The following is a 22847-nucleotide window of genomic DNA, read 5'->3' on the forward strand; positions in this document are numbered from 1 at the left end:
CCCGGTGAGCTCCGGGCACTACCAGGGGAAAAGCAGAATGGGCAAGCAAGAAAACAGTTAGGGTGACAAACCCCCAGTCCACTGGGGGATGATAACGACCGGTCACGTGATGTGCCGTTGAACGACAGGTCTGTTGACTGGAGACGAGCCGTCGCCACCTTCCTTCCTTTCCCGCCTGATGATGTGTGCGCGCGCGTGCGCGCTGTCTATCCTCGTTATCCGCTTTACACATCTCTTCAACGCACTCACTCACTCGTCCCCTCTTTACCTTCTCTGTCTTCTCTGCCTCCTCGCCGACAATTGGCCTCGGGCGTTCAACACTTCAACCGCCACTTCTGTTGCCCCCACTATTTTGTCGCTTTCTGTCAGCAAGTTGACATCACCCACGACTTGCCGCCCATCCTTCCTCCTCAGAATCGTTCATTCAACGCGATCAACCTCTGTGTCAACTCCTGCGACAACGCAGCAACGTCTTATACCACGTCAAGGTGGCGACCTTACAACCATCCTCGTCAAGCAAGCATGGCGAAGTCGAAGGAAGGCACGAGGATCGCGGGGAGGAGGGACTGTCCTCGCGAACACAGGGAGCTACTCAAGGGCCTCGATGTCTGGGATTCCCTGATGGTCGACGACTGGGTTCGGGACCACAACAGGGGCAAGAGCAGCGATGATCGCGTTTGGGTCGACGCCGCGAGTAGGCGACGGCTCAAGGAGTTCCACAAGGAGCTGCTCGAGGAGCGCCTCAAGAGGAACAGTGCCGAGGAGGACGAAGGAGACTGGGTGAAATTCGGTGAGGCGAATGCAGTAGTGACACCTGGTCGCGATGCTGACAGTGGCACCAGTGGGCCAATCAACACGCCCTCGTGAACGCTCCGAAGAACTCGACGCGGTCTCCGACGTACCAACCACTTCTGACACGGAGGGAAGGACCAACACCACAGAGGTCACTGGCGGCTCCAGCGTTGCAGACGAGCATCACGAGGTATGTCTTTGGAAGCAGCCGTCGGGCGGGGCGCAGGCACCCCACTCAAGTGGCACTAACTCTATCTCGCAGTCGAACATCGACACGATGACGAAGAGCTTCTCGCGAAAGATCGATGTCATCGCATGGAGCGACCCTCAATTCGCCGAGCTTCTCACCGAGCACAACAACAAGCTCATGGGCGGGCAGTTTCCCGTCACACCTCGCACTCTCGCCGATTTCGAGAAGGGCTTGGACCTTTCGCTCTCTTACTATGCCTTCCGCGGCTGGATGGAGAAGGGGGGCGCCACACCGGGCGCCTGAGCTGGGAGGGTGGGGGATGGGAAGCATTGAGGGACGAGAGGCAGCAAGGGCCGAGGAGCAGTCAGAGACAAGACGCAGCAGTACACGTCCTGGTCGCATTAGATTGTCCATAGTTGTGTAGCCGACAAATCCATGATCTCATGACTGGGACACATGTACATAGTAACACAGACAGTCCAAGGAAGATGAGAATCAAAACTCCCGCCGCCTGTGCACACAAAGCCCACGTAAGGCCGCTACGATATCGCGTGGGAAAGAAAATGACTGAACGTCTGATGCATGGTAAACGGACGACACATGTGCAGACCCCAACTATGGTCCGAGTTGCAACTGGTTGTCGGAAATCTGCTCAGAATTGTTAGCAGAAGAACTACAGCAAACCCAGGTCTTACTGTTGAAAGCTTCAGGTTGTGGGCCCCCCCCACCCCCACCCTCTCTTGCCCTCTCACACGTCGGTATCACTCGACGTCGTCTCCTTACCGTCGTGGCTCGTCGCGTCCATGTTAGACGGGGCGCACGAATCGTCCCTGGGACCGCCCTCGACAGTGGGGTCCGGGATGGAGCATTGCAGCAGAGCACGAGGAACCGTGAACATACCTGGGAAATATAAGGTCAGCGACGAGAGTATGGCCTCTGATGATGACTCACCTGCCGCCTGATCCTTCTTACTCAGGGCTGCGGCTGTGTAGAAGACTTGCTGGTCTGTGAAAGTGTGGGAAGGTTGAAGGGTGCCACGGTAGACACTCTCCTTGCGCATCATCTCGCGGCCCTGCCCTTGTCGTGGGCAACAGCCATGTGATAAGCGAAGATCATCGCCCTGGACGCTCCCTCAGGCGGAGGAGACTTGGGGGGCCGGACCGGACCCAAAATCCTGTTCGTCTGCTGAACGGTGAGAGAAGACACGAGGTTATGGTGGGGAGAAGGTTTTGCCACTGGAAGTTCAACGCCGTCAAAGACGGATCGAAGTTGCTTTCGCAGATCCTCGACTGACTCAGGACAATGGGCTAGGTCTGGGCGGTAGGGATAACAGGCGGTAACCCGCATCTGCTCGAGGAGATAAACACCGCTGTGTGACGCCGTGTCCTCAAACTGGGTGCACTACACAGGGTCAGTCGATGGCGACACCTCTAGGCACTCACATTGTAGTGAACTGCAGGCCACTCTCCTGGGTTCTTCTTGTCCCTTGCAGTGTACTTCTCCCATCCAGTAGGCTCGGGAAGGCTTGAATACCAGCGGAGGCAACAGGCCTATGGTTGTCAGCCCTGGGATAATAGCGGCGAACTCACACTCTCCAACTGGCGAGCGAGGACTCTGTCGACGCGAGCCCAGAGGAAGTGCAAGATGCACCGGTAGCTAGGCAGGATGACAATGAGGCTCCACATCCCATCCTCATGGAGAATGGGGAAAAACACGGAGGCGGCATCCAGAGGAGCGGCCCCAAGGGTTGATGAGCGTTGAAAGACGGTGCACGACGTTTGGTCGCGAACAAGAAGCTCGCTGAAGGAAGACACAATGGTCTCCTTGAGACGGAAGCGCTCTTCGTTCTCCTTGAAGGACGAGGGGTAGGTGTCGATGTACAATTGATCGAGGGCGCCGGCGGGAACGTTCATTGTTGTCAATGGTGTGCTGGTTGCAGTGGGTCAAGGAAAGTGGGATGATGGGTTGGGATGAAGAGGAGAGCGTTTAAAACTGGTTGGGATGATTGGCGCCGCGTGCATGGGGCACTGGTTTGCTGCAGCCTGCAACTCGTGCCGCGTGGACAGGCCGGCCAGTCTCACCAGATCTGTTATCGGCCATCCAAACCCAGCAAGGCGTGCGTGTGTGTACGCGTTGGGTGACTGTGCAGTCTGCTTCGGATGAGCGTGTCTGGAAGCGCACGAGCCGCCTTCCTTTTGTCACTTGTTTCTCCCACACAAATCGACATTGTCGTCACCCATTATCCCTCGATCAAATCAACATGGTCAACAAAACCCTCCTGTGGTCAACGGGCATGAAGAAGCGCGCGCGCCCCAGCAAGAACGATTCGTCGACGCCAAAGACCTCGACGATCAAGCAAGGTCAATCGACGGCTGAACCGGTGACCCCCGCGGCAAAGGCGGTGGCGGCGGCATGGAAGCAGGAAAAGACGGAGCTCAACACGAACATGGCGAACCGGCTGCAACAGGCGGCGAAGGAGGAGGCAGCAGGAGCGACGGTGGCGCAGAAGGAGGCGGCGCAGAAGGGGACGCCAGAGGCTTGGGCAAGGGCCGAGGAGCTCGAGAAGAAGGCAGAAGAGTTGGCGCAGAGGGCGGCGAAGGTGGCAGCGCTCTTTCGTGTGACCCCCAAGGGCGCCCCTGCCGCCCCTGGCACCAGCTGGTTCAATGCGTTGGCCCAGATTCTCGTGTACAGCAAGGGCTTCACCCGCTTGCTGCAGAACCACGATTGTCACGATGGCGAAGTCTTCAAGGGACTCCACGACTACGCCGAGTACACGGAAGAGGACGACGGCTCGCTCCCACGCCCTTCGCTGTTGAAGGTGGCAGAAGCAATGGAGGGTAAGTCACGGCCTGAGCTTAGTTAGCTGAACGTCTCAGAAGCTGGTATCGTCCCGCGCGTCAGCGCCGCCGACCCAGTCACCGCCCTCTACCACCTTCTCATCCACCTCGACGTCCTCTCGGACCCGGCCCGCCCGTTCTGGGATCTGTTCTACTGGCAGCTCGAGTTTTTCCAGCACTGTCTTGCCTGCGGGTTCGACTACGAGATTGTCAAGCAGCAGCGCATCATTCGCAACACCATCATGACGGACGATTTGGTCAAGAGCTACGTTGCAGATGGCGCGGACGTCATTACGACCCAAAGCCTGTTCTGGCAGGGCATGCCCAAGCCGCCTGTCGAGAAACACTGCCTTTGCGGAGGTGTTGCAACTGTGGCCACTGAAGCCCGTTTGTCGCGCTGCCTGGCTCTGAGCTACACGTACCCAGACTCCGAAGGCGAGCCAGCCCTTTCTTGCCAAGTGGCTGTATCGCGAGCCATCACCTTCGAGGACTGTCGCTGGTCGCTGGTAGGCGCTCTGTTCAGCCACCAGCCCGTCGACCCCGAGGGTGCCGTCCACTTCACCGCGATCATCGCCACCTGGTACAAGGTCTACCACGTTTCCGACGACACCGTCAACGACATCACCACTGGCGATGAGGCCCACAATGTCTGCCTCAACGGCGATGACGTCGCGCCGTTTGACGTTCAGAAGCTCAAGATTGCTGGATACCAGCAGCCTCGTCTGATCCTGGCGCTCTATGAGAGCTAGTGATTCGCAATCGACCTTTCTCTCGTCCAGCGATCCCGCACCCATACCACAAGAAGTAGCTGAGTTGCAGTTGAGAGGTGAGTATAGATTAATCGAGATGAGCTGACGTCCAAGTCAGAGTGAGGGTCGCTAGTAGAGAGCGATAATGTAGCAGAGAGCGATAGTCGAACCGCAACAAAATGTCCGTGTATAAGAGAGCCCCGTATGTAGTCGAGATGACCAGTGAAGCTGTTAGTAGCTCAATGCAAGATGTCTGTCATTCGTGCCCGCCTTTCGTATCGATCGCTGCGTTTCTCGACTCATCGTGCCGCGGTCAGAGGTCAAGGGGGTGGGGATTTGCCGTCCGCCTCCATCGTCTCGTCGGTACCCCACTGGCCCAACGGCTGTGACTGCCTTCATTGCCGAGTGCGAACGCTGTCGAGTAAGGAAAGGTGTAGTGACGAGGGTTGACCACCGCCCCACCAACGTAACACAGATAAGGTGGTGGACGACGGGAGCAAATTTGTATGGGTGGGCGTCGAACTCTGTTTCTACCATCTATGTTCAATTCAGGCAGCTCACGAGCACTTGAGGCCGTGGGACGCTACGCTTAGACCGGCCCGTCACTCCGCGTAGTACTTACCCTCAGCCAGTGGCCCGCTCGTTCGGGGCGTACACGTGGAGTGGCACTTCATGATTACGTAACGACTGACCGCTGAGCATGTTTGTACCCAATACTCTTTCAATGTGGTATATATGCATCACTAGGTGGTCCAGAAAGCTGCAGATATTTTCAGCACATCGTTCTGTCTCAAGGGAGGTCCGTCAAGTAGGGTGTGACTTGAGAAAGTTAGTGATCAGTGGGAAACTGCCTTGCTGAGTCGGGGCGACTTGTCAAGTCTAGCATGCATTCAAATTGTACATGAATGTCATCACTGAAGCGAGAGCATTCTAATGGTACCATTCATGAAGCTCAATACATTGTCTGAGTGGCCAGAAGGCAGCATCAGCGTGAACACCGAATGCGTCTCTACGCTGCCGAGAAACAACCCTACGGCCGCTGCCGAGAAACAACCCTACGGCCACAGTGCACCCGGATCCAGCTGCTCACCATCTCCAAAAGCTCTCGAGAGTCACGTGATGTTGGTCGGTGCCGCGACCAATAAAAAAGATGAGAAAAAAGTTGTTTCGATCGTGAATTTCGGCCAGCAAAACAGTAAGTCCGATGCTGTGACTATATGGGGGGTGCTTTTAAACGGGAACTGGCGAGAGCCTTGATCCTTGACCAGAAGCTTGTGAGTGGCCCTCACCCAGCCCCAGCGCCCAGCACCACCGCCAGCCCCGGCCCCTCCCTCCTCGCCTGGCAACGAAGTCTTCAAACCGTCACACTCAAGTCTCTCTATCCATCAAGGGTTCTCAAAGTGAGCAGCATCGACATCAACGACCACCTCGACACCTCTCCTAACACTAGAGCAGAATGCCGACTCGCTTCTCGAACACCCGCAAGCACCGCGGCCACGTCTCGGCCGGTCACGGCCGTGTCGGCAAGCACCGCAAGCACCCCGGTGGTCGTGGTCTCGCCGGTGGTCAGCACCACCACCGTACCAACTTCGACAAGGTAAGCATTGCATTGGGCATGGGCAGAGGGAATCAAGCGAGCGAACGACAACGAGCGACAACGGGAGGATTGGAAGGAGCGGACGGAAGGCTGGATGGAAGTGCACCAACATCGGACCTCAACTTCAAATCTTCGACGTTCGACTTCAGACATCTGCCACGGCTCGACCAGTCTGCGCAGCGCACAACAGAGGAGCAGGAGAACGAGTGCTCGCTGCAATGCGTGCGCATGTGCGCTAGAGTGGCAGTCGACCGACCCCGTCTGCCACTTGAACAATTTTGTCGGTCGACCGCCTCGTCCATCCTTCGACCGCCTCGTCCATCCCGCAACCACCTCGCCCATCTCACGATCTCATCACTCCCTTGACGGCCTTGTCAACGCTGGAGCGCTCTGTCAACGATCCCTCTGCCTGCCACTTGTCCTCTCTGAGTCCCGCTGACACTTCCCACAGTACCACCCTGGTAAATAGCTGAAGCGCGAGTCGAAGATGTGATACTGACAGGCTCTCCCTTTGATCAGGTTACTTTGGAAAGTGAGTTACGCTCTATTTCGTGTAGAAGAGCACAGCTGACGTCCTTCCTGGGTCGGTATGCGCCATTTCCACCTCCTCCCCAACCACTACTACCGCCCCACGATCAACCTCGACAAGGTAAGCCGACTTGGCCGAAAGTGCCACAAAGCTCCCCATCCAACTAACCTCTGCAGCTTATCTCGCTCCCCGAGGCTCAGGTTGAGGCCCCCGCTGGCTCGGTCCCCGTTGTCGACCTTGTCCACCTCGGCCACTTCAAGCTCCTTGGCAAGGGCCGCATCAGCAAGCCCCTTATCGTCAAGACCCGCTTCGTCTCGGCTCTCGCTGAGAAGAAGATCAAGGAGGCCGGCGGTGTCGTCAAGCTCGTCGCTTAAGCGCGCGATTCTTTCGGCATAGCTAGTTGACAGGAGTGGGCGCTCGCCCAGCACTTTGGCATGGGGGTTGCAGTGAATGCAACGTGTACACAACCACGGGTGGTCAACAGGGATACTGACTAGGCTGAGAGTGTGCGCAGCAGCATCTTGTGCATATTTTCGGCAGGTTTGGTGCTGTCTGCAGCGTGTCTGACATGTTTGATACGATCTGATGATCAGGAAGGAAGGTGGGAAGCAGGTGGTGTCACCTTCCCTCGTCAGGGTCCGCCACACAGCGTCGGGTGCCACAACCCTCAAGCAACAACTCTCCAGATATCAAGGCCATGATAGATACGGATACACCAGTTCCTCTTCCAAGCACTCCTGGCCGGTGGATGCAGGTCACTGCCCATTGTCATGACGGTTTTGGAGCAACCACCGCCCACAGCAGATAAGTTCCCACCAATCCCACCATCGTCATCCGTGTGTTAGGAAGCTGCAGAACGAGACGCCCGTTGCGCCCCTGCCAGAACCTCGCCGGCAGCGACACGACCACTTGCCTACCATGGGTACAGCCGTCAGCTTGATCGCCGAGACCACGGTCGCGTGGCAAGGCCCGTGCGACATGTGGCGATTTTGCACTTCTCTAACAAGATCACTCTGTGGGTGAGTGGTTCCGCTTGGCTGACAGCACCGCTGAGGGTGAGTGTTACACCTTGCTACATTACATGCTGTGCTCGCGACACAGCTCCCACGACGCGCTTCTCAGGACACACCTCTCATCACATACCTCCCACAACACACCTCCCACGGCACACCTCCCATACCAACGCCCACACCCTCGCCCACGCCCACGCCCGCCCAGTCCATATTAATACATCCAACTCTTACACCGCTAGTTCTGCCCCTGGGCGCTGTTCTTGCGCGCCATGTGGTGGTGCTGGTGGACCGACCCAAAGTGGGGCACGGCGGCGACGGACACGCGGCGCCCAGGCGCGGGGATGCCCTCTGCCCCGCCGTAGCGCGAGATGGAGCTCGACCCGCCAAGGAGGTGCTGTGTCTCTGGCTCTGCGCTCGCAGACGGCGCCGCCTCGAGGTCGTCGTCCTTGCCCTCGGCTGCGCGGCGGCGCTCGGCGATCGGGTTGAGGATGAGTGCCAGCACAACGACTAGCCCGTCGAGCACGACGACGAGCATGAACTGGACGCAGGCGATGTAGTCGAAGGGGTTGTGGAAGAACAGCGAGGCGGACGAGAAGAGACCGCCGGCAATGTCGATGAGCATGAAGCCCATCGAGATGCCAAACACCTCCTTGTGCTCCCAGATCTCGTAGTACTGCGGGAGGAGGCCCATGGCGAGTAACACTGTCGTGATGTAGCCGTACATCGGGAGGGGCCAGGTGATGCCCTTGGCCTGGAAGTGCTGCGGGTCAGCTAGGCGCCGCAAGCGCAACACCCACCCAGAGCGTAAACACCGACGCGGCCTCAAAGCCCACAAACACGGCCCAGAAGGCCAACAAACACATCGTCGCCTTGCGCTGCGAGAAGCCGTAGCTGTAGTACAGGCACTGGGCCCACGAGACGGCGCCGAGCAGGCCGAAGAACTGCGGCTGGAGCTGGAGGGGCAAGCTCGAGCGCATGGAGACGAGGTACGCGCCTTCGAAGAGGCATGCCGTGGCCCAGATACTGTGTGCGGTGTCAGCTTCTGTGTCGCCCACCTGCGCGCGCCGCGCCCACTTACAGCATCAAGTGCGGCGAGAGCCCCTCGGTCGACTTGGTCTTGTACGACTTGTAGATCTGCGGGATGACCTGGATGGACCACAGGATGGCGCCGATGGTCGCCAGGCCATTATCGAGGACTGCGTTCTCTGGCAGCATTGTGGTGGGTGGGGATGCAAGAGTGCCGGTTACTGCCCCCACCGGCCGTGGTTTATAAACCGGCCGTCGTCGTGCGTGTGTGTGCACGGCCAAACACCTGACCCACCCGGCGGCAGAGAAGAGGCGTCGTTCTGCGGCGGCGCACCCCGCGGACGACGGACGTCATGACTGACACCCGCCTGGCCGCATTCGAGATACGGCCAAAGATCAGCCACATATCATCCGCCGTAACGGATCTATCTGCCGGATCGGGAGGGGTACAACCGCGCGCGTGGCGTTAGCCGCCACGCATGCGGCAGGTTTAACCTCTCCATCATGATTAGCGCCTGGGGTAAGTACCTGCATGCAGATAGGTACGTGCGAGGATGTGCATAGGGCTCGGGCGATCAGTGAAGATGTGCATGGCAGGGTCGACGAGCAGTGGCAGGCCGGGCATCATGGGCAAACTCCGTCTGTGTCTCGACAATGGGACGCGGCGAGTGTGGCTGCCTCTGGGTCAGGTAGCTCGTGAGACATGATGCGAACGCACGAAGCAACTGTTCTCGAGCCCTATGCCACCACGCACCCGTTGGCCCAAGGCCAGGCGGCTGTCTCAACCAGTTCGCCTCATTACAGATCAGATGCGTCGTGCCAAATACCCTTGGGGGCAGCGGGGTAGCAATGAGCCTGGCGCCAACGAGGGCAAGGTCGGTCCCCGTGTTCCTTGTTGGCGAGGCCAACATCACAGTGGGTAGTAGGACAACTGCGGTCCCTGCAGAGGGCTACGAGAGGGAAGTGTCAACATGTTGCAAGCTATATAGTCACGTCATGACAACCAGGCTGTCGACTAACGGCGCACACACACACTGCCCGCAAAAACGGCTCGCCCACTCCAGAACCCCGGCCGCCAATCTCCTTCCTCCTGAGACAGGTCCGGATCCTGCGAGCGGATTCGAACCGCCGCCATGTCGTCGACCAGAGGGAGTAACAGTACGACTGTTGTTCCGTGGCCGCCATGACTGCGCCGCTGTGCGGTGCTGGTGGGGTGTTCGGTCTCCCAAGAGGCGGAGCTTTGGCTCCGACAGCCACTTTGTCGAGTAGCCTCCCGTCTGCCACAGATCCGCGCGGCGGTAGCTCTTGCGCAGGCCACGGTAGAAGCCAGCCTGGGTACTTGTGGGCCAGCTGGGGACCACTAACTCTGCTCCCAAGGCAAGCGATACTCTCAGCCCCACCTCAGGACTCCCTCTTCCCAGCCCAAACCACCCTCTACCGTTACGCCTTGCATTCAATCGTCTTACTCTGGGCACGCTCTCCGCCGCCTAGTGCGGGGAGTATCTGGCATAGTATACCAGCGCGTATCTGAGCCTGCGGGGCGGCCTACTCGCTCACAGACTCGCGCGTCGTTCGCTCACTCGCGACGTGCGCCTTACGCGCCACCAAGCGACCGGTTCATGAACCTGCGCTTCTGGAACGACATCCACCACTTGCTCGGCTTGGTCGCGCGCGGGCCCTGCGCGCCCGTCGGCTGGCCGTCAGCGCCGAGGACCTGCTCGTAGGGGTACAGCCTGTCTGCGAGGCGGAGGGCGAGCTCGGAGCGGGTCTGGGTGAGGTACGAGCGGAGGGCGTCTGGGTGTGGTTAGCGGCGGTCAGTGGGCGCCTACGGCGGCCACGATGTGGTAGTGCGGCGCCCAGCACGCCCGCTACGCGGGTGTGCAAGCACTCACCAGCCTCGGTGCGGTTCGCAGGCGCGTGGTACATCGAGTTGAGGGGGAACCCGGGCTCGCCAGGCAGCGCAAAGTTGTCCACGGCGAGCGTGGACAGCTGCTTGACCGCTTCTGTGTATCCTGGGCTGGGGCGGCCGGGCGTCGGCGCCAGCTTGGTCAAGCACTCGGAGATGAAGAGGATGAGGTAGATGAGGAGGCGGTCGGCGGGGCCTGGGCGAGCGTCAGCGAGCCGTCCATCCTTGGTCTCTCGTCCCTCCCCACCCTTGATCTCAAAGTTGCGGAAGAGGCAGTTGGCGCGGAAGAGGTCGAGCGCCTCCTCGATAATGTCGGGCTGCGATGGGTCGTCTGGGTGTGTGAGCTCACGTCGTCGGCGAGGAGGCAGCAGACGCACCGGCAATCGGAGCAGGCCCACGGATCTTGGTGTTGATGGGCAGGATGGCCGTGTTGCCCGCCGTGCGCACGGATGGGTCGTCGTTAAAGGCCGAGTGGTAGGCCTGGCGCGTGAGCTGGGTCCTGGACAAGCGCGGTACTCACGGGCATGGTGGATGAGTTGGTTGATGAGAGAGCGAGCTCGAGTGACGGTGACGACCTCGATGTCGTCTCGTCGTCGTCGGCGTCAGGGGTGGGGACGAGGCATGACGCACCGCCCCCACTTAAGCCGCCCTCCCACATACCACCGTCCATGTAACCACTTGACGCGTCGGCCACTTCACGCGTTCACATTGATTTCTGCAACTCACCCACAACATGGCCCCAAAACGCAGCATCACAGCCGTCGTCGCTGCCACCCTCGACAATGGAATCGGACGCGACGGCGGACTGCCGTGGCGCCTGCCCGGCGAGATGAAGTACTTTGCCAGAGGTGAGCGACACAACCGACCACCACTCACGCCCCAGTGACCACCGGCGAGGCCCTCCCCACCAACACCCACAACGCAGTCATCATGGGCCGCAAGACCTGGGACGGCATCCCATCAAAATTCCGCCCTCTGAAAGACCGCCACAACCTCGTTGTATCCCGCGCCGGTGTCGACGTCGGAGACGCCCACCTCACCACCCCGCACTCATCCCTCGAAGCAGCCATCAGTTCAGTGCCCGACACAACACATCGCACCTTCCTCATCGGCGGCGCCCAGCTCTACAACCAGTCTCTGCCAGAACACGTCGACCGCGTGCTCCTCACCCGCGTGCTAGAATCTCTGCCATGCGATGCTTTCCTCGACGATTTTACGACCGACAAGCGTTGGCGACGAGCGCCACACGCCGAACTGCGCGAGTGGGTGGGATGGGAGGTGCCCGAGGGCGATGTGGAGGAAAAGGGGATACGGTACAGGTTTGAAATGTGGGTCAAGGATCTATAGCATCTTGTCCATCACATGAGATTTGGTTTACACGCCGTTGTAGATCTGAATGTCAGCATAATCCATGGCCACATACACTTACGTTCCAAGAACGGCGCCACTGCCAGCCCTTGTGGTCGTTGACCGGGCCGTGAATACCCAGGGCGAGGTCCTTGAACCACCAAAAGTTGATGACAACGGCAGCAGTCCAGAGCACAAACCAGGCCAGCCTGGTCGTCGGCGAGAGCTTCTGGTTGTTGAAGAACCACGTGTCGAGGACGTGGCCGGCAATGAGAACCGCAAACCACAATGTGGGCAGGTAGTGGTGGAGGTAGGTCACACGGCCCATGATCATAAAGGGCACTGGGAGGTCAGTCTCTGCAACACACGCCTACTCACAGTAGTGCAAGGCCCAGCCGTAGAACGCCACCTTGGCAACATACACCCAGTGGTCAAACTCTCCAGGAGCCCAGTCCTTGTAGTGGCGCTGCTGGCGAAGCACGTACCACAGGCCAATGAGGCCAGAGAGGAGCAGAGACGCCGTGCTGAACCACCAGATAATCGGCGTACCAAGCAGGTAAAACTTGATCTGCTGGTCGCCCCAGCCGCACATACGCAGACCAAGGTGGAGCAGAGGCCAGTCGGAAGGCTTGGAAGCAAGAACATCCTCCTTGTCCGGGTCGGGAACAAGAGCATTGTTCGAGGTCCACATGGCAACGTTGAGGTGCGAGAAGTCACGCCAGAAGGGTGACTTGTAAAGCTTGACATTACCCGGAGGGAGCTGCTCGTTCCAGTGCGACTCGACGTTCCAGAACGTGTGAACGTCCTTGGGGTCGACGGCCGTCTGGCAGTAGACCTCAATCTGCTTGAAACCCCACTGAGGAAGGACCGAGTTGGCGGCACGGAGGTAGCAGCCAATCGTCTTGTGCTTGAGACGCAGACGGGTAGTAAGGGTGTGGACGATGCCGTCCTTGGACTTCTTGCGGCTGACCGTGTCGTCGACAATCTCGACCACCCAGTTGTCATGGTCGTCGCCGATCGTGGCGTTGCCGTAACCCGAGACCTCCCACCACTCCTTGGTGACAGGGGCGTGGACGTAGTGCGAGTGGAGGTTGCGGCTGGTCGCCTCGTGGACGAGACGGATAGTGTCACCGTCCTTGAGGTACTGGATCTCGTCGGGGCGCGGGTTGGCGTCGCGGGGGTGCGAGACGAACCAGTTGTTGTTGCTGTCCTTGTAGTGGTAGCACGTAACCTGCTGCTGCTGCGATCCAACAGGGTAGGTCTGCACGTGCGAGTGGAGGAGACCACCACCGTAGCCATAGTTCTTCAGAGTCACCTTGGAACCATAAGCCACCTCCAAGGGAGACTCTGAAAAGTCGTTGCCGATAAGGTGCGACTGGAAGAGCGAGCTCATCTGCGCGTCACCGGGTCCCGAGCGGTTGAGGATCAAAAAGTGAATCTTGAAGCACGCAGCGTAGATGAGGAAGGGCATGACGATCAAAGCGCCGATGCGCGCGACCCAGTGCTTGATGTACGTGCGGATCGGCATCGAAAGGTCGCCAAACTTGTCCCAAAGGTCCTCGATGGTGTAGAGACCAACAACGGCCGTGACAAACATGCCGACCCACTTGACACTGCAGACGCAGCCGATCGACCAGCCGGTGAAGACGAGCCAGATCCACCAGTCGTCGCCAAAGGGGTCGTGGCGCTGGTTGTGGAACTTGACGAGGCCGAGGAAGGTGGTGAACGTGAAGAAGAGGAGCATCGAGTCGAGCAGGATGAAACGCGAGATGCAGAGCCATCCGACGTCGCACAGCACACAGATGGTGACCCAGTGACGCGTGAAGCGGGACCAGCCCAGCTCGCCCGCGGTCCACCACGCCAGCGGCACCAGCGCGACACCAAACGAGGCGAGCAGCACGCGCATGGCGACGTACGGCACCTCGTCAGGGTACTCTACGCCCGACTTGAACTCGAAGCCACCGTTGTAGCCCGACAGGATACCGGCCAGGCCCACGAGCATCTTGCCGAGCGGGGGGTGGACGTCAAAGTAAAAGTCGCGGTTGATGTAGTGGGAGCCAAACTTGCCAAAGTGGGCCTCGTCCCAGACGACAAAGTTGGCCGCGCCGATGCGCCAGTAGCGCGTGAGCATTGACAGGGCGGTGTAGATGCCTGCCCAGATCCAGTCCTCGTACTCTGCGTAGATGCCCCACTGTTGGTGGTGGTCAGCACCATGGTGACAGTCTACTGGTTACTCACGGCACCCTCGACGCGCTGCCTTGGGGGCAGGCCGCGCTTGCCTCCTACACCTGGCCCAGCGCCGTGGCCCTTGTCCCACTTGCCCTGGTCATCGGGCTGCAGCTGCTTCTTTTCGTCCTCCATTGCGTAGAGGGGGAGGTCTGGGTGCTCTTGTTGTGATGAGCCGTAGGTGGAAGGTGGAACACGTGTCTCCCACGGCCGGGGGTCGGCTAGATCGTCCTCGTCGTGGTAATGTGTTCGGCGGTGCGTTGTCGACCGCATAAGGTGGAGTGCACGCAAGGCCCTCTTGCCAGAGAGTTGAAGTAGGTGGGTGGCCGGGTGGTGTGTGGTGGGAGTGGGATTCGAGGTTGTAGATGGCTGGTGGCTGCTTGTTGGCTGGCTGGCTGGCTGGCGGCTGCGGTGCGAGCGACGAGCGGCTTGCAGGTTGGGTTATCCTAGATGTGGACACGTCGTGGCGCGCGGCGGGGCGGGCGGGGTGTCGGCAGGGAAGGCAAGATGGGTGCTGCAAGGAGAGTGACGAACGGACGGGGCGGGGCGGTCGGGCTGCGGCGCAAGACGAGTGATGTGAGGCGGTGTGAGAGCTGAAGCTGCAGCAGCCAAAGTGCTCGGTGCGCGGCAAGGGGCAAGGAGGCGGCGTGCCCGAATTGTGCGTGCGGGCAGGCGGTCAGGCTGGCGGGCTGTCTGCCAGGCAGGCACTCGCGTACAGGGGCGATTGTCGCAAGTTCCAAGACAACGCGCGACACGACGACAACGACAATCCCAATAGGCTCGTGGCAGCAAGGCTCGACAACTGCCTCTCGAGCCTTTTTCTTGCCACGTGGAAACCACGCACCAGCCCAACCGCTTCCATCCGGCCTCGAATCTCAACATTTCAAGATGAACACTCCTAAAAGTCGAGCGTTCGACAGCAGTACTCCACATACACAATGCTCGCCCTCCGCCGCCTCGCCCCAGCAACATTGAGGTCACTGCACACCTCCGCGCCGGGTACGTAACTCGCAACACGAGCGAGCTGACCCTCCCAGCCGCGAAGAAGGCCAAGGCCGTCGAGTTCGAGGAGGAGGACTTTGACGACGCGGGCGACCTGTTTGACGGCGCGCAGGTCGAGGCGGCGTCGGGCGACCGCGGCGCGCGCCGCGCTGCCCTGTCCGACTCGATCCTGAACCGCACGTCGGTGCGCATCGGCGACCTGCGCAAGGTCGTCCAGCTGTCCGACTCGGTCGAGGACCTGCAGCAGCTCGGCACGGTGCTCAAGAGCTGGCGCGCGCAGGGGAAGAAGGTGACGGACCAGACGGCGGTGGAGATTGTTGGTGAGTGAAGCACGCGCCGGAGGCGCGGGCTGGTGAAGCCGAGTCTGCCACACTGGACCCCGCTGACACCCCCAGGCCGGTGTATCCGCTTCGGACAGCAGGAGCTGGCGCACACCTACGTCTCGCACAAGGTGCAGTGTGAGTCTTTGCGTGCTTCTGGACACGGCTGACAGCAGACGGCATCCCCACGCTCCCCGCACACGTGTACAACAAGATTGCGCCGGTCAAGGGGGCCAAGGAGGCCAAGACGGCGGCAGAGGAGGTCAAGGAGGCGCCCGCGGCCGCCGCCGAGGCGACCGAGGCATGATGTATCGGCATTGCATGGGCATTGCGTTGGCAGGGTTTGGGTCGTGGCAGGCTGACCCGCGTGATACTAACACAAACTATTCATATCTCACTGCTACACAACTCTACTTGAGCCCGAGGCGCTTCTGCACCGAGTCGAGCGCTGTGCGATGGCGAATAACGACGCCCTGGCTCGGCGCGTCCGGGCGCGCAGCGAGCGCGACAGCCACTTCGGCGGCCTCGTCTGCCGAGATCCACGAGGACGGCGCGCCCGGCCGCTCCCGGGTGGCGAGGTTACCCAGGACGATGGAGAACAGGCGGCGCGAGTCGCCCGTCTCGGCCTCGACGACGCGCTGCGCCATGACCAGGCTCGCTTGGGCCATAGACAAGGGCCCCGCCCCAGGGACGGGCACGACGCCGCTCGCGCCGAGGATCCACACCATCGCGCCGGCCTCGGGCAGGCGCGGCAGCCACGCGTGCAGGCTCGCAATGTACCCGGTGGTCACGTCGACAAAGAAGCGCTGCCACACGTCGGGCGGGACATCCCACAGCCCGCGGCCTGACCACCAGGAGCCAATGGCGACGACGACGTGGTCCACCTGCCCGTGGTCTTTCGTCACCTTGTCGGCGAACTTGGCCGCACCGTCAAACGTGCCGAGGTCGCCGGCGACCGGGATGATTTTCGCCCCGGGGACACGCTTCGCAGCGTCCTTGGCTGCCGCCTCGGCGTTGGGCAGTTTCCTGCTCGCCAGCAGCACCTCCGCGCCGGCCTTGGCGAAGCCGTCGACCTGGTGGCTGCCGACGGAGCCCGACCCGCCGATGACGAGCACGCGCTTGCCCTTGAGGCTGCGCGGGTCGGCGTGGCTGCGCGAAGGCTTGAGGATGAGTTCGGCGCCGTTGGGGTCCCAGCGCTCGAAGCCAAAGGAGGACGAGGACATTGTGCGGGTGGTCGCGGGGGCGGGTTGAGGCGGGCAGACAAGTGGCGAGAGGAGGGCCTGGAGTGGCGCGAGGCGGATGCTACTGCGGGAGACGAGGCGCGGCGCGGCGGCGCGGAGGGACTGTATGGTGCCGGATGGAACGAGGACGAGGGCGAGAAAGAGCACAACGAGCGCTCCGATGAGAGCTCGTGAGGACAAGGACATGACGTCGGCGCTGGGGGACTTGCGTCCTGCTAGTTTATATCGTGCTGGGAACCGGCATTCATACGTGCGGGGAGTAGCGCAAGACGCCGCAGCGGCCGCGGCGGCGAAGGCAAGCTCACACCTGTCCGCGAGCCCGCAACTTCGTCTTCGGCGAGATGGCCGAGCGGTCTAAGGCGCTGTGTTAAGGTGTGCAACTCTGCATATCCGCAGTCTTCGGACGTGGGTTCGAATCCCACTCTCGTCAAGCGAGGATTCACTTCCTCCCAAGCCAATGCTTTTGGTGTTCGCGGGATGGGGGAGGTGGACTAGGGAAGGCAGGGAAGGTGAAGGTGAAGGTGAAAATTCAATTAAAATCCCGTTAATGCCCGTTGGCCCTGGGATAATGCGGCGTCCAACTCTTGATGTATTGCTCAGCGCTGTGTCAGCTTGCTAGCATGTGGCCGAGGTTAATGTGCGAGAATCGACCAGAGTTGGGGTGAAGTAAGGCAGGTAGGAAGGTGGTCGTTCGTTGTGGCGATGCCACTCCTTTGGATGCGCTTGCGCCCCGCCACTGCATACACGTCAGCACTGTCCACACGCCCGCAGGTTGTGCGTGGACTCGAGGCCGCGGTCGTGGCAGCACATCTGCCACCTGGGACGCGGGCAAGGCGTCCGCAAATGCACACGCCACAGTACGCCTTACACTCATGCCCCCACACGCACCCCCGCCCCGCCGCGACACTGATACATGTCTATCTATCATGACGTCGTCGTCTAGCCACCACCACCTGCCGCTACATCGACTTGTTCCAAAAGTCCCTCCATCGCGAGCCGGTGCCGACCCGCTCCACGCGGTGCCGGCTCACGTCGTCGTCGGCGGCCTCGCTCTCCTCGTTGTCGCTGGCGACATGCACAGAGTCCCAGCCCTCAAAGTCGTCCCGGAGGCGAGTGATGCGCTCCGCCTCGCGATCAGACGCGGGCGTCTCGTCGCCGCTGTGGCGGCGCTCGTCGTTGTCGTCCTCGTCGTCGTCGCCGCCCACGACATGCTGCGCAGGCCCGTCTAATGTGTGCAAGGGCACACCTGAGGCGTTTGGCGACGTCGCATAGTCGGCTGTCGGGGCATACTCGTGCCGCTCTGACGTGAGCGGGCGCCGCTCGTCGTCGTCCCGCAGGATCGGGTCGCCGCGCGCGTCGAGCTCGACGTCGGCGCTGATGCTCTTGCGGTACTTGTGGAACGAGTAGAGGGCGATGCCTGAAGTGGGTGTGAGCGGGGGGTGCCAAGGTGGTTGCCGCGGTCACCGCTGCGCGGTGCCCGGAGCCCACTTACCGCAAATCGTCACGACCACACCGACAATCTTGACCTCAGACAGCTGGTCGCCAAACACCCACGCCGAGATGGTAATCGTCGACACCTCCTTGAAGATGCCCGCGATCGAGAGCGGGACGACACCAGCGCGCTGGAGCACAAAGTACTCGCTCGCGACCATTGCAAACGCAATGCAGCCGGGTAACGCAATCACCGCGACCGTCTTGATGCCCTCGAGCGGGGAGGCGAAGAAGGCCGACTTGAAGATATCCGTCCAGCTCTCGGCCGCGAGGCTGACGATGAAGAGGACCACGCCCATGATGGGCGTGATCCAGAAAATCGTCGCGAAGGGGTTACTCAGCCCCATGGCCTTCTTGTGCATGATGAGCTCGGTGAGCGCCCAGCGCAGACCGCCGATCGCGCTCGCGCACAGCACCATGATGATGCCGGGGATGTTGACCGTCTTGGCCTGGAACACCATCATGAAGACGCCGGCGGAGATGAGCACGATGACGCCGACGAGGCGGATGCTGAACTTTTCCAGGCGGAACAGGAAGGCGAAGAAGAGGACGAAGATGAGGGCGGACGACTTGACCATGGCTAGAGCAGCGCGTCAGCGCTGCGGCGGCGTTACTCGTCGTCGTGTTATACCCACTGTACAGGCTCAGGTCGATCGTCTTGAGGGACAGGTTGGACAGGCCGATGTCGGCGCCGGTAGCCGTTGCGGTGGGTGTGATACGGGTGCTGGGCGGGTGGTTAGTAGCTGTGCGCGTGGGCGTGGCTGTACACAGCGCGACGCGGCTTCCCCATCACAATCGGCGCACACGAGCGCGTCACGGCATACGCGTCTGCGCTCTTCGTGCCCGCCTCGCTCGCTCCGCTCGCGCGACGCTACTCACACATACTCCCCCCTCGTCGGCCTCTCCACCGGCCGAAACTTGGCGCTCCAGATCAGCCGGATCGTGAGCGCGAGCAGAAACTGCACGACCATGTGCCACGCCGTCACGAAGAGCGGGTAGCTGAAGCCGTAGTGTTTTGGGTCGAACATCCACTTGTTGTAGAGCGAGAGGAGGGTCGCGAAGAGGTACCTGCGAGCGAGCGAGCGCGTCAGCGCGAGCTCGCGGCGAGCTGGGGCGAGGCAATGCCCCGCCCCGCCAGCGACGACACCCACCACGTCAGGATAAACATGCCCGTAATCACAACATTACGCCACCACAGCGCGCGCTTCTGCGCAACAGTGGCCATGTGGCTCCCCTGCGACGCGGAGCGTACGTGTCCAGAAGCGGCGTGCGGCGGCGTCGGCGGAGGAAAGGTGGTGGTCTCCGAGTCCGAGTCGTCGTCGGCGTCGGCGACGCTTTTAGGCGGCGGGGGCGCGCTCATCTCCACTCCGGCGTCCGTGCCGTCGCCTAGCGGCGCATACTTTGGCGGTGGCATGGTGCGATGTTGCTTGCTATAGCTGCTCGCTCGCGCACGCGTTATCGCTCTCGTCGGGGCCCGGCTTCCTGGCCCATCGGGGGGTCGCTCGCGCCGTGGGTGTGGGCGGGAATGGGCGGCGCAGTCGTCGTGCTGTCGTGAACTTGTTGCCCGGGGTTGTGGTCGCCGCGAGTGTCGGCGTGCTGCGTGCGATGCTGATTGTGCACCGGTGTGATGGACGATGGACAAGTGCGAGTCTGACCACGTCTACTGAACCCAAAGTGTCGACCGTCCGTCCCGCAAGTCGCCCCGCCCTGATTCTCGACGGCTTTCATTGCCAAGCCACGTGCAGCGTGCCTCGAACCCGATCCAATGCCTCATCGCATGCATCATCGACGTGCATCGACCACACACGACCACGCCGTGCCATCATAAACAACGGCGCTTCGCGCCGCCTCTACGTATACTAAATCAACAAGTCCTCAGTGCCCCCACGCGGCCGCGGCATATCGGCCTGGTAGTTGCCTCCTCCGCCAAGAAGGTCGAGATCCGCCAGCTGCGAGTACGGGTCGTCCGACAAGTCGCCCTGTGGCGTATCGGCCCGCTCACCGCCACTGCCGCCGTTGCCAGTCCCATTGCCAGCCTCCATTGTTGGCCGCGCAGGTACTGGCACCGACTTGGGGTTGAAGCTCGACGCCGGCGCGCCTCTTGGCATGACGAGGTGCCGCCTCGACGACGCGTTGAGCGCTGGCGAGTCGGGCAGGTACCGTGGCTTGGCGGTACGGATAAACGTCTCGGGGTTCTTGTGGTAGATGGAGCCGAGGGTTCCAGTGTGCAGGAGGAGCTGGTCGAGCATACCCTTGACCATGCGGTCGGTTTCCGTCGAGATGACGGGCTTCTCGCCGAGGACAATCTCGCGGGCAGCAGTCGGGTTGGTGGTCAAAAGTCGCCAGTACATGAATCCCTGTGGGGTCGAGTCAGCTGGTGTATATCAACACAACACCACGCCGCCACTTACACGATCCCTCAGGTCGGGGTTCTCGGCCTCCTCGGTCGCAAGCTTGAGCACCTCTGGCAGGAGCGTCTGCGCGGCCGTCGGCCGCTTGATGAACAGCTTGACGACAGCTGTCAGTAGTGCGAGCTGCACCTCGGCCGGCTCCTCCTTGAATGCGTATGAAAAGTCCTCGAGCAGCTCGTCACTGTTCTCGATGCGGTCGGCGTACTGGCCCACGATCCAGATCATGGCGGCCTTGGCCTCGGGCTCGTCGAGCACGTCGAGGTTCTCGCACAGCGTGCCGATAATGCTCTCGTACTTGTTGGGGTATCGCCTGAAGATGTCCTTGATGACGACAATCGCCTCCTGGACGACGTACGTGATCTTGGTCTTGAGAAGGTCGAGCAGAACAAGCACACATTGGTCGGAGGCGCCGGAGATCTTGATGGCCAAGCGGCCGATCGAACGGACCGCCTTGCGCACAAAGTCGACATCGACCTCGGACGCATACTCCTTGAGCTCGGCAAGTACTTCGCCGACATTCTCCTCGCGCGTAAGGCGGTACATGATCTCGAGTTTGGCGAGCTTGACATAGATCGGGTCGTTGTACTTGCAGAAGAAGACCTTGACTTCGTTGGCGAGGATGGCCGGGCGGCGCTGGATAATAAGAAGAATGTTACGCAGGGCGACGTATTGCACCTCGGGTCCAGTAGACAGCAGGGTAACGAGGGGAGGGCCCATTTTGCGCTCGAGCATGCGGATGAGGTCCTCGTCCTCCATATAGTTCATGAGGTAGAGGATCACCTTGACGGTGGTGAGCACGACGGCCGAGTTGGCATGCTGCAGGCGGACGGATATCCTCTCCGCGAGCGTCTCGGCGTCGAGCGACGTCTGGGGGATGAACGAGAGGAGCGAGTCGAGGATGTACACCTGTCCCCACTCTGAGCACTCGCCGAGCGCGGCGACGAGCTTGCCGGCAACCGTGGCGTTTAATCTAAGCGTAATGTCGCTGCTTCTGTCCGAGATCTCCATCAGGGCCGCGACGGCGTTGGCCACAACGGTGGGGTTGTGGTCGGCCAGAAGGTCGCGGAGCATGGCGACAAAGTTCTCGCGCTCAATCATCTTCTTGCCATAGTCGGAAGAGTAGAGCTTTGCGACGCTGCGCGAGCGTCAGTTTGTCTCATTGCCGCACCCCAGCTCTGACTCCACCCCGCTACACTTACGCAATCGCGGCCGTTTTGCGCACATACGGGTCCTGGTCCTCGAGGCCGTGGCGTAGGGGGTCGACGAGCGCCTGGATGATGCTCGGGAGCGGGATGGACGACATGGTACGGATGGCGAGCGCACGGATGAGCGGGTTACGGTCTGCGCAGTCCTGCCGTTGTCAGCGCCGTCTCTCTCTCGTGGCTCAACATACCGAGAGGAAGCCGCCGATGGCGTGCGCGACCTCTTCAGGCCGTGACCGGCCATAGTTGACGAGGTAGAGGTATACCACTGCGGGTTAGCTCTGCACTCTCTTTCCAACCCACTCTTCTTGATCTCGAGGACTTGGATCTGCATGCACTGGACCATGTCGGGGAAGAGCTGCGACACTGGCGGGTGAGCAACATCAGACGAACTAACACCCACTGTCATTGCCCATCGTCATGTTGGCGACAATCTTCTTCAACGCCGTCTTCTTGCGCGCGTAGCCTTTGTCCTTCTTGTCGCCGGAGTTGCGGAGCTCATCGCGCAAGTCCTGGATCTTGGTGCGGGCTGGGCGCGAGCGAGCGCGTCAGCGCGAGGTCGAGGGCGGCGCGCAAGCACTCACTGAACAGCTTGGCGTCGGCCATGGTGGGATGTTAGTTGTGTGGGAGGAGGGAGATGGAGGGATGCCAGCTGCGAGGCAGGAGGCCTTAGGCGGATGCTCGCTGATCGATCCGCGGGGGGGGGGGGGGGGGGGGGGGTATCGGCGCGTAGTGTGCGTGCGCTGACCAAGGGGGTCGGGTCGTCTAGCGTGATCGTATGCTGCGTCGCTAGGTCGTGTCGTGAGTGCTGCTACGTTGATGTTGTTGTTGATTGAAAGCGAGATGCCAACGTTGCAGTCATGCTGCCGCACCGCACGTCCCCGTTCGTCTCGTTGTCGTCGCGGTGACGCCGTCAGTATTCAGGTCGTCCACCCGCGACCTACCCTCGGCAAGTAAATGCTCCCGCC

The 22847-nt window shown here is 60.9% G+C and overlaps 12 protein-coding genes and 1 non-coding gene across 14 annotated transcripts; 6 read left to right on the forward strand and 7 right to left on the reverse strand.

Annotated features, from left to right (window-relative positions):
• Nucleotides 1-522: 522 nt before the first annotated feature.
• On the forward strand, nt 523-1285 carry LOC62_07G009004 (uncharacterized protein; the record flags this gene model as incomplete). Its single annotated transcript, XM_062775546.1, has 3 exons — nt 523-790; nt 942-982; nt 1055-1285. The coding sequence occupies 3 exons, from the start codon at nt 523-525 to the stop codon at nt 1283-1285; spliced, it is 540 nt and encodes a 179-aa protein (XP_062631530.1).
• Nucleotides 1286-1730: 445 nt separating this feature from the next.
• LOC62_07G009005 (uncharacterized protein) lies at nt 1731-2042 on the reverse strand (the record flags this gene model as incomplete). Its single annotated transcript, XM_062775547.1, has 2 exons — nt 1731-1882; nt 1934-2042. 2 exons carry the CDS (start codon nt 2040-2042, stop codon nt 1731-1733), a joined length of 261 nt encoding a protein of 86 aa, XP_062631531.1.
• Nucleotides 2043-2289: 247 nt separating this feature from the next.
• On the reverse strand, nt 2290-2895 carry LOC62_07G009006 (uncharacterized protein; the record flags this gene model as incomplete). Its single annotated transcript, XM_062775548.1, has 3 exons — nt 2290-2295; nt 2425-2532; nt 2572-2895. The coding sequence occupies 3 exons, from the start codon at nt 2893-2895 to the stop codon at nt 2290-2292; spliced, it is 438 nt and encodes a 145-aa protein (XP_062631532.1).
• Nucleotides 2896-3242: 347 nt separating this feature from the next.
• On the forward strand, nt 3243-4568 carry LOC62_07G009007 (uncharacterized protein; the record flags this gene model as incomplete). Its single annotated transcript, XM_062775549.1, has 2 exons — nt 3243-3819; nt 3859-4568. 2 exons carry the CDS (start codon nt 3243-3245, stop codon nt 4566-4568), a joined length of 1287 nt encoding a protein of 428 aa, XP_062631533.1.
• A 1315-nt stretch (nt 4569-5883) lies between these two features.
• Nucleotides 5884-7164, forward strand: rpl-28 (60S ribosomal protein L28). The gene is made up of 3 exons (XM_062775550.1): nt 5884-5968; nt 6024-6165; nt 6871-7164. Exons 2-3 carry the CDS (start codon nt 6025-6027, stop codon nt 7066-7068), a joined length of 339 nt encoding a protein of 112 aa, XP_062631534.1. The 5' UTR covers nt 5884-5968; nt 6024; the 3' UTR covers nt 7069-7164.
• A 733-nt stretch (nt 7165-7897) lies between these two features.
• Nucleotides 7898-8982, reverse strand: SPAC2E12.03c_0 (putative protein). Its single transcript, XM_062775551.1, has 3 exons — nt 8786-8982; nt 8505-8730; nt 7898-8467 (listed from the first exon to the last, which is right to left on the reverse strand). The coding sequence occupies exons 1-3, from the start codon at nt 8920-8922 to the stop codon at nt 7943-7945; spliced, it is 888 nt and encodes a 295-aa protein (XP_062631535.1). The 5' UTR covers nt 8923-8982; the 3' UTR covers nt 7898-7942.
• Nucleotides 8983-10166: 1184 nt separating this feature from the next.
• Nucleotides 10167-11189, reverse strand: arc3_1 (Actin-related protein 2/3 complex subunit 3). Of its 2 annotated transcripts, XM_062775552.1 has the most exons (5): nt 11160-11189; nt 11017-11119; nt 10887-10970; nt 10626-10835; nt 10167-10527 (listed from the first exon to the last, which is right to left on the reverse strand). In XM_062775552.1, the coding sequence occupies exons 1-5, from the start codon at nt 11163-11165 to the stop codon at nt 10328-10330; spliced, it is 603 nt and encodes a 200-aa protein (XP_062631536.1). In that variant the 5' UTR covers nt 11166-11189; the 3' UTR covers nt 10167-10327. The 2 variants fall into 2 exon arrangements, with proteins under 2 accessions (XP_062631536.1, XP_062631537.1); XM_062775553.1 differs by having other exon boundaries at nt 10626-10970.
• A 182-nt stretch (nt 11190-11371) lies between these two features.
• Nucleotides 11372-14839, reverse strand: PMT2 (Dolichyl-phosphate-mannose--protein mannosyltransferase 2). Its single transcript, XM_062775555.1, has 5 exons — nt 14225-14839; nt 12365-14177; nt 12069-12328; nt 11523-12031; nt 11372-11487 (listed from the first exon to the last, which is right to left on the reverse strand). Exons 1-4 carry the CDS (start codon nt 14483-14485, stop codon nt 12014-12016), a joined length of 2352 nt encoding a protein of 783 aa, XP_062631539.1. The 5' UTR covers nt 14486-14839; the 3' UTR covers nt 11372-11487; nt 11523-12013.
• On the forward strand, nt 11373-11986 carry DFR1 (Dihydrofolate reductase; the record flags this gene model as incomplete). Its single annotated transcript, XM_062775554.1, has 2 exons — nt 11373-11487; nt 11523-11986. The coding sequence occupies 2 exons, from the start codon at nt 11373-11375 to the stop codon at nt 11984-11986; spliced, it is 579 nt and encodes a 192-aa protein (XP_062631538.1).
• A 292-nt stretch (nt 14840-15131) lies between the features above and the next one.
• On the forward strand, nt 15132-15862 carry LOC62_07G009013 (uncharacterized protein). Its single transcript, XM_062775556.1, has 4 exons — nt 15132-15211; nt 15250-15534; nt 15610-15672; nt 15711-15862. Exons 1-4 carry the CDS (start codon nt 15151-15153, stop codon nt 15839-15841), a joined length of 540 nt encoding a protein of 179 aa, XP_062631540.1. The 5' UTR covers nt 15132-15150; the 3' UTR covers nt 15842-15862.
• An 82-nt stretch (nt 15863-15944) lies between these two features.
• Nucleotides 15945-16957, reverse strand: HSD2 (11-beta-hydroxysteroid dehydrogenase-like 2; the record flags this gene model as incomplete). Its single annotated transcript, XM_062775557.1, has 1 exon — nt 15945-16957. Exon 1 carries the CDS (start codon nt 16755-16757, stop codon nt 15945-15947), a length of 813 nt encoding a protein of 270 aa, XP_062631541.1. The 5' UTR covers nt 16758-16957.
• Nucleotides 16958-17110: 153 nt separating this feature from the next.
• LOC62_07G009015 lies at nt 17111-17205 on the forward strand. Its single transcript is given in 2 exon segments — nt 17111-17148; nt 17166-17205. It is a non-coding gene; the product is annotated as a tRNA-Leu (tRNA).
• Nucleotides 17206-20027: 2822 nt separating this feature from the next.
• Nucleotides 20028-22563, reverse strand: Ap2b1 (AP-2 complex subunit beta). Its single transcript, XM_062775558.1, has 7 exons — nt 22464-22563; nt 22283-22408; nt 22183-22245; nt 22071-22147; nt 21877-22028; nt 20678-21812; nt 20028-20623 (listed from the first exon to the last, which is right to left on the reverse strand). The coding sequence occupies exons 1-7, from the start codon at nt 22483-22485 to the stop codon at nt 20126-20128; spliced, it is 2073 nt and encodes a 690-aa protein (XP_062631542.1). The 5' UTR covers nt 22486-22563; the 3' UTR covers nt 20028-20125.
• Nucleotides 22564-22847: the final 284 nt, after the last annotated feature.

The sequence above is a fragment of the Vanrija pseudolonga genome, chromosome 7 (genome assembly GCF_020906515.1).
Source record: "Vanrija pseudolonga chromosome 7, complete sequence".
Taxonomy (NCBI): Eukaryota; Fungi; Basidiomycota; class Tremellomycetes; order Trichosporonales; family Trichosporonaceae; genus Vanrija; species Vanrija pseudolonga.

Coding starts and splice junctions, on each gene's coding strand:
- rpl-28 (XM_062775550.1), top strand. CDS start 6,025: ATGCCGACTCGCTTCTCGAACACCCGCAAGCACCGCGGCCACGTCTCG. Junction 6,166..6,870: donor ACCGTACCAACTTCGACAAG/GTAAGCATTGCA, acceptor TAACCTCTGCAG/CTTATCTCGCTCCCCGAGGC.
- SPAC2E12.03c_0 (XM_062775551.1), bottom strand. CDS start 8,922: ATGCTGCCAGAGAACGCAGTCCTCGATAATGGCCTGGCGACCATCGGC. Junction 8,731..8,785: donor CTCTCGCCGCACTTGATGCT/GTAAGTGGGCGC, acceptor CACCGCACACAG/TATCTGGGCCACGGCATGCC. Junction 8,468..8,504: donor CGTCGGTGTTTACGCTCTGG/GTGGGTGTTGCG, acceptor GCTGACCCGCAG/CACTTCCAGGCCAAGGGCAT.
- arc3_1 (XM_062775553.1), bottom strand. Junction 10,971..11,016: donor TGGGCCTGCTCCGATTGCCG/GTGCGTCTGCTG, acceptor TCACACACCCAG/ACGACCCATCGCAGCCCGAC. Junction 10,528..10,625: donor TGCGAACCGCACCGAGGCTG/GTGAGTGCTTGC, acceptor AACCACACCCAG/ACGCCCTCCGCTCGTACCTC.
- PMT2 (XM_062775555.1), bottom strand. CDS start 14,485: ATGCGGTCGACAACGCACCGCCGAACACATTACCACGACGAGGACGAT. Junction 14,178..14,224: donor GGCAGCGCGTCGAGGGTGCC/GTGAGTAACCAG, acceptor CACCACCAACAG/TGGGGCATCTACGCAGAGTA. Junction 12,329..12,364: donor CGGCTGGGCCTTGCACTACT/GTGAGTAGGCGT, acceptor CTGACCTCCCAG/TGCCCTTTATGATCATGGGC.
- LOC62_07G009013 (XM_062775556.1), top strand. CDS start 15,151: ATGCTCGCCCTCCGCCGCCTCGCCCCAGCAACATTGAGGTCACTGCAC. Junction 15,212..15,249: donor ACTGCACACCTCCGCGCCGG/GTACGTAACTCG, acceptor TGACCCTCCCAG/CCGCGAAGAAGGCCAAGGCC. Junction 15,673..15,710: donor CGTCTCGCACAAGGTGCAGT/GTGAGTCTTTGC, acceptor GGCTGACAGCAG/ACGGCATCCCCACGCTCCCC.
- Ap2b1 (XM_062775558.1), bottom strand. CDS start 22,485: ATGGCCGACGCCAAGCTGTTCA. Junction 22,148..22,182: donor AGTCCTCGAGATCAAGAAGA/GTGGGTTGGAAA, acceptor GCTAACCCGCAG/TGGTATACCTCTACCTCGTC. Junction 22,029..22,070: donor CCATCGGCGGCTTCCTCTCG/GTATGTTGAGCC, acceptor TGACAACGGCAG/GACTGCGCAGACCGTAACCC.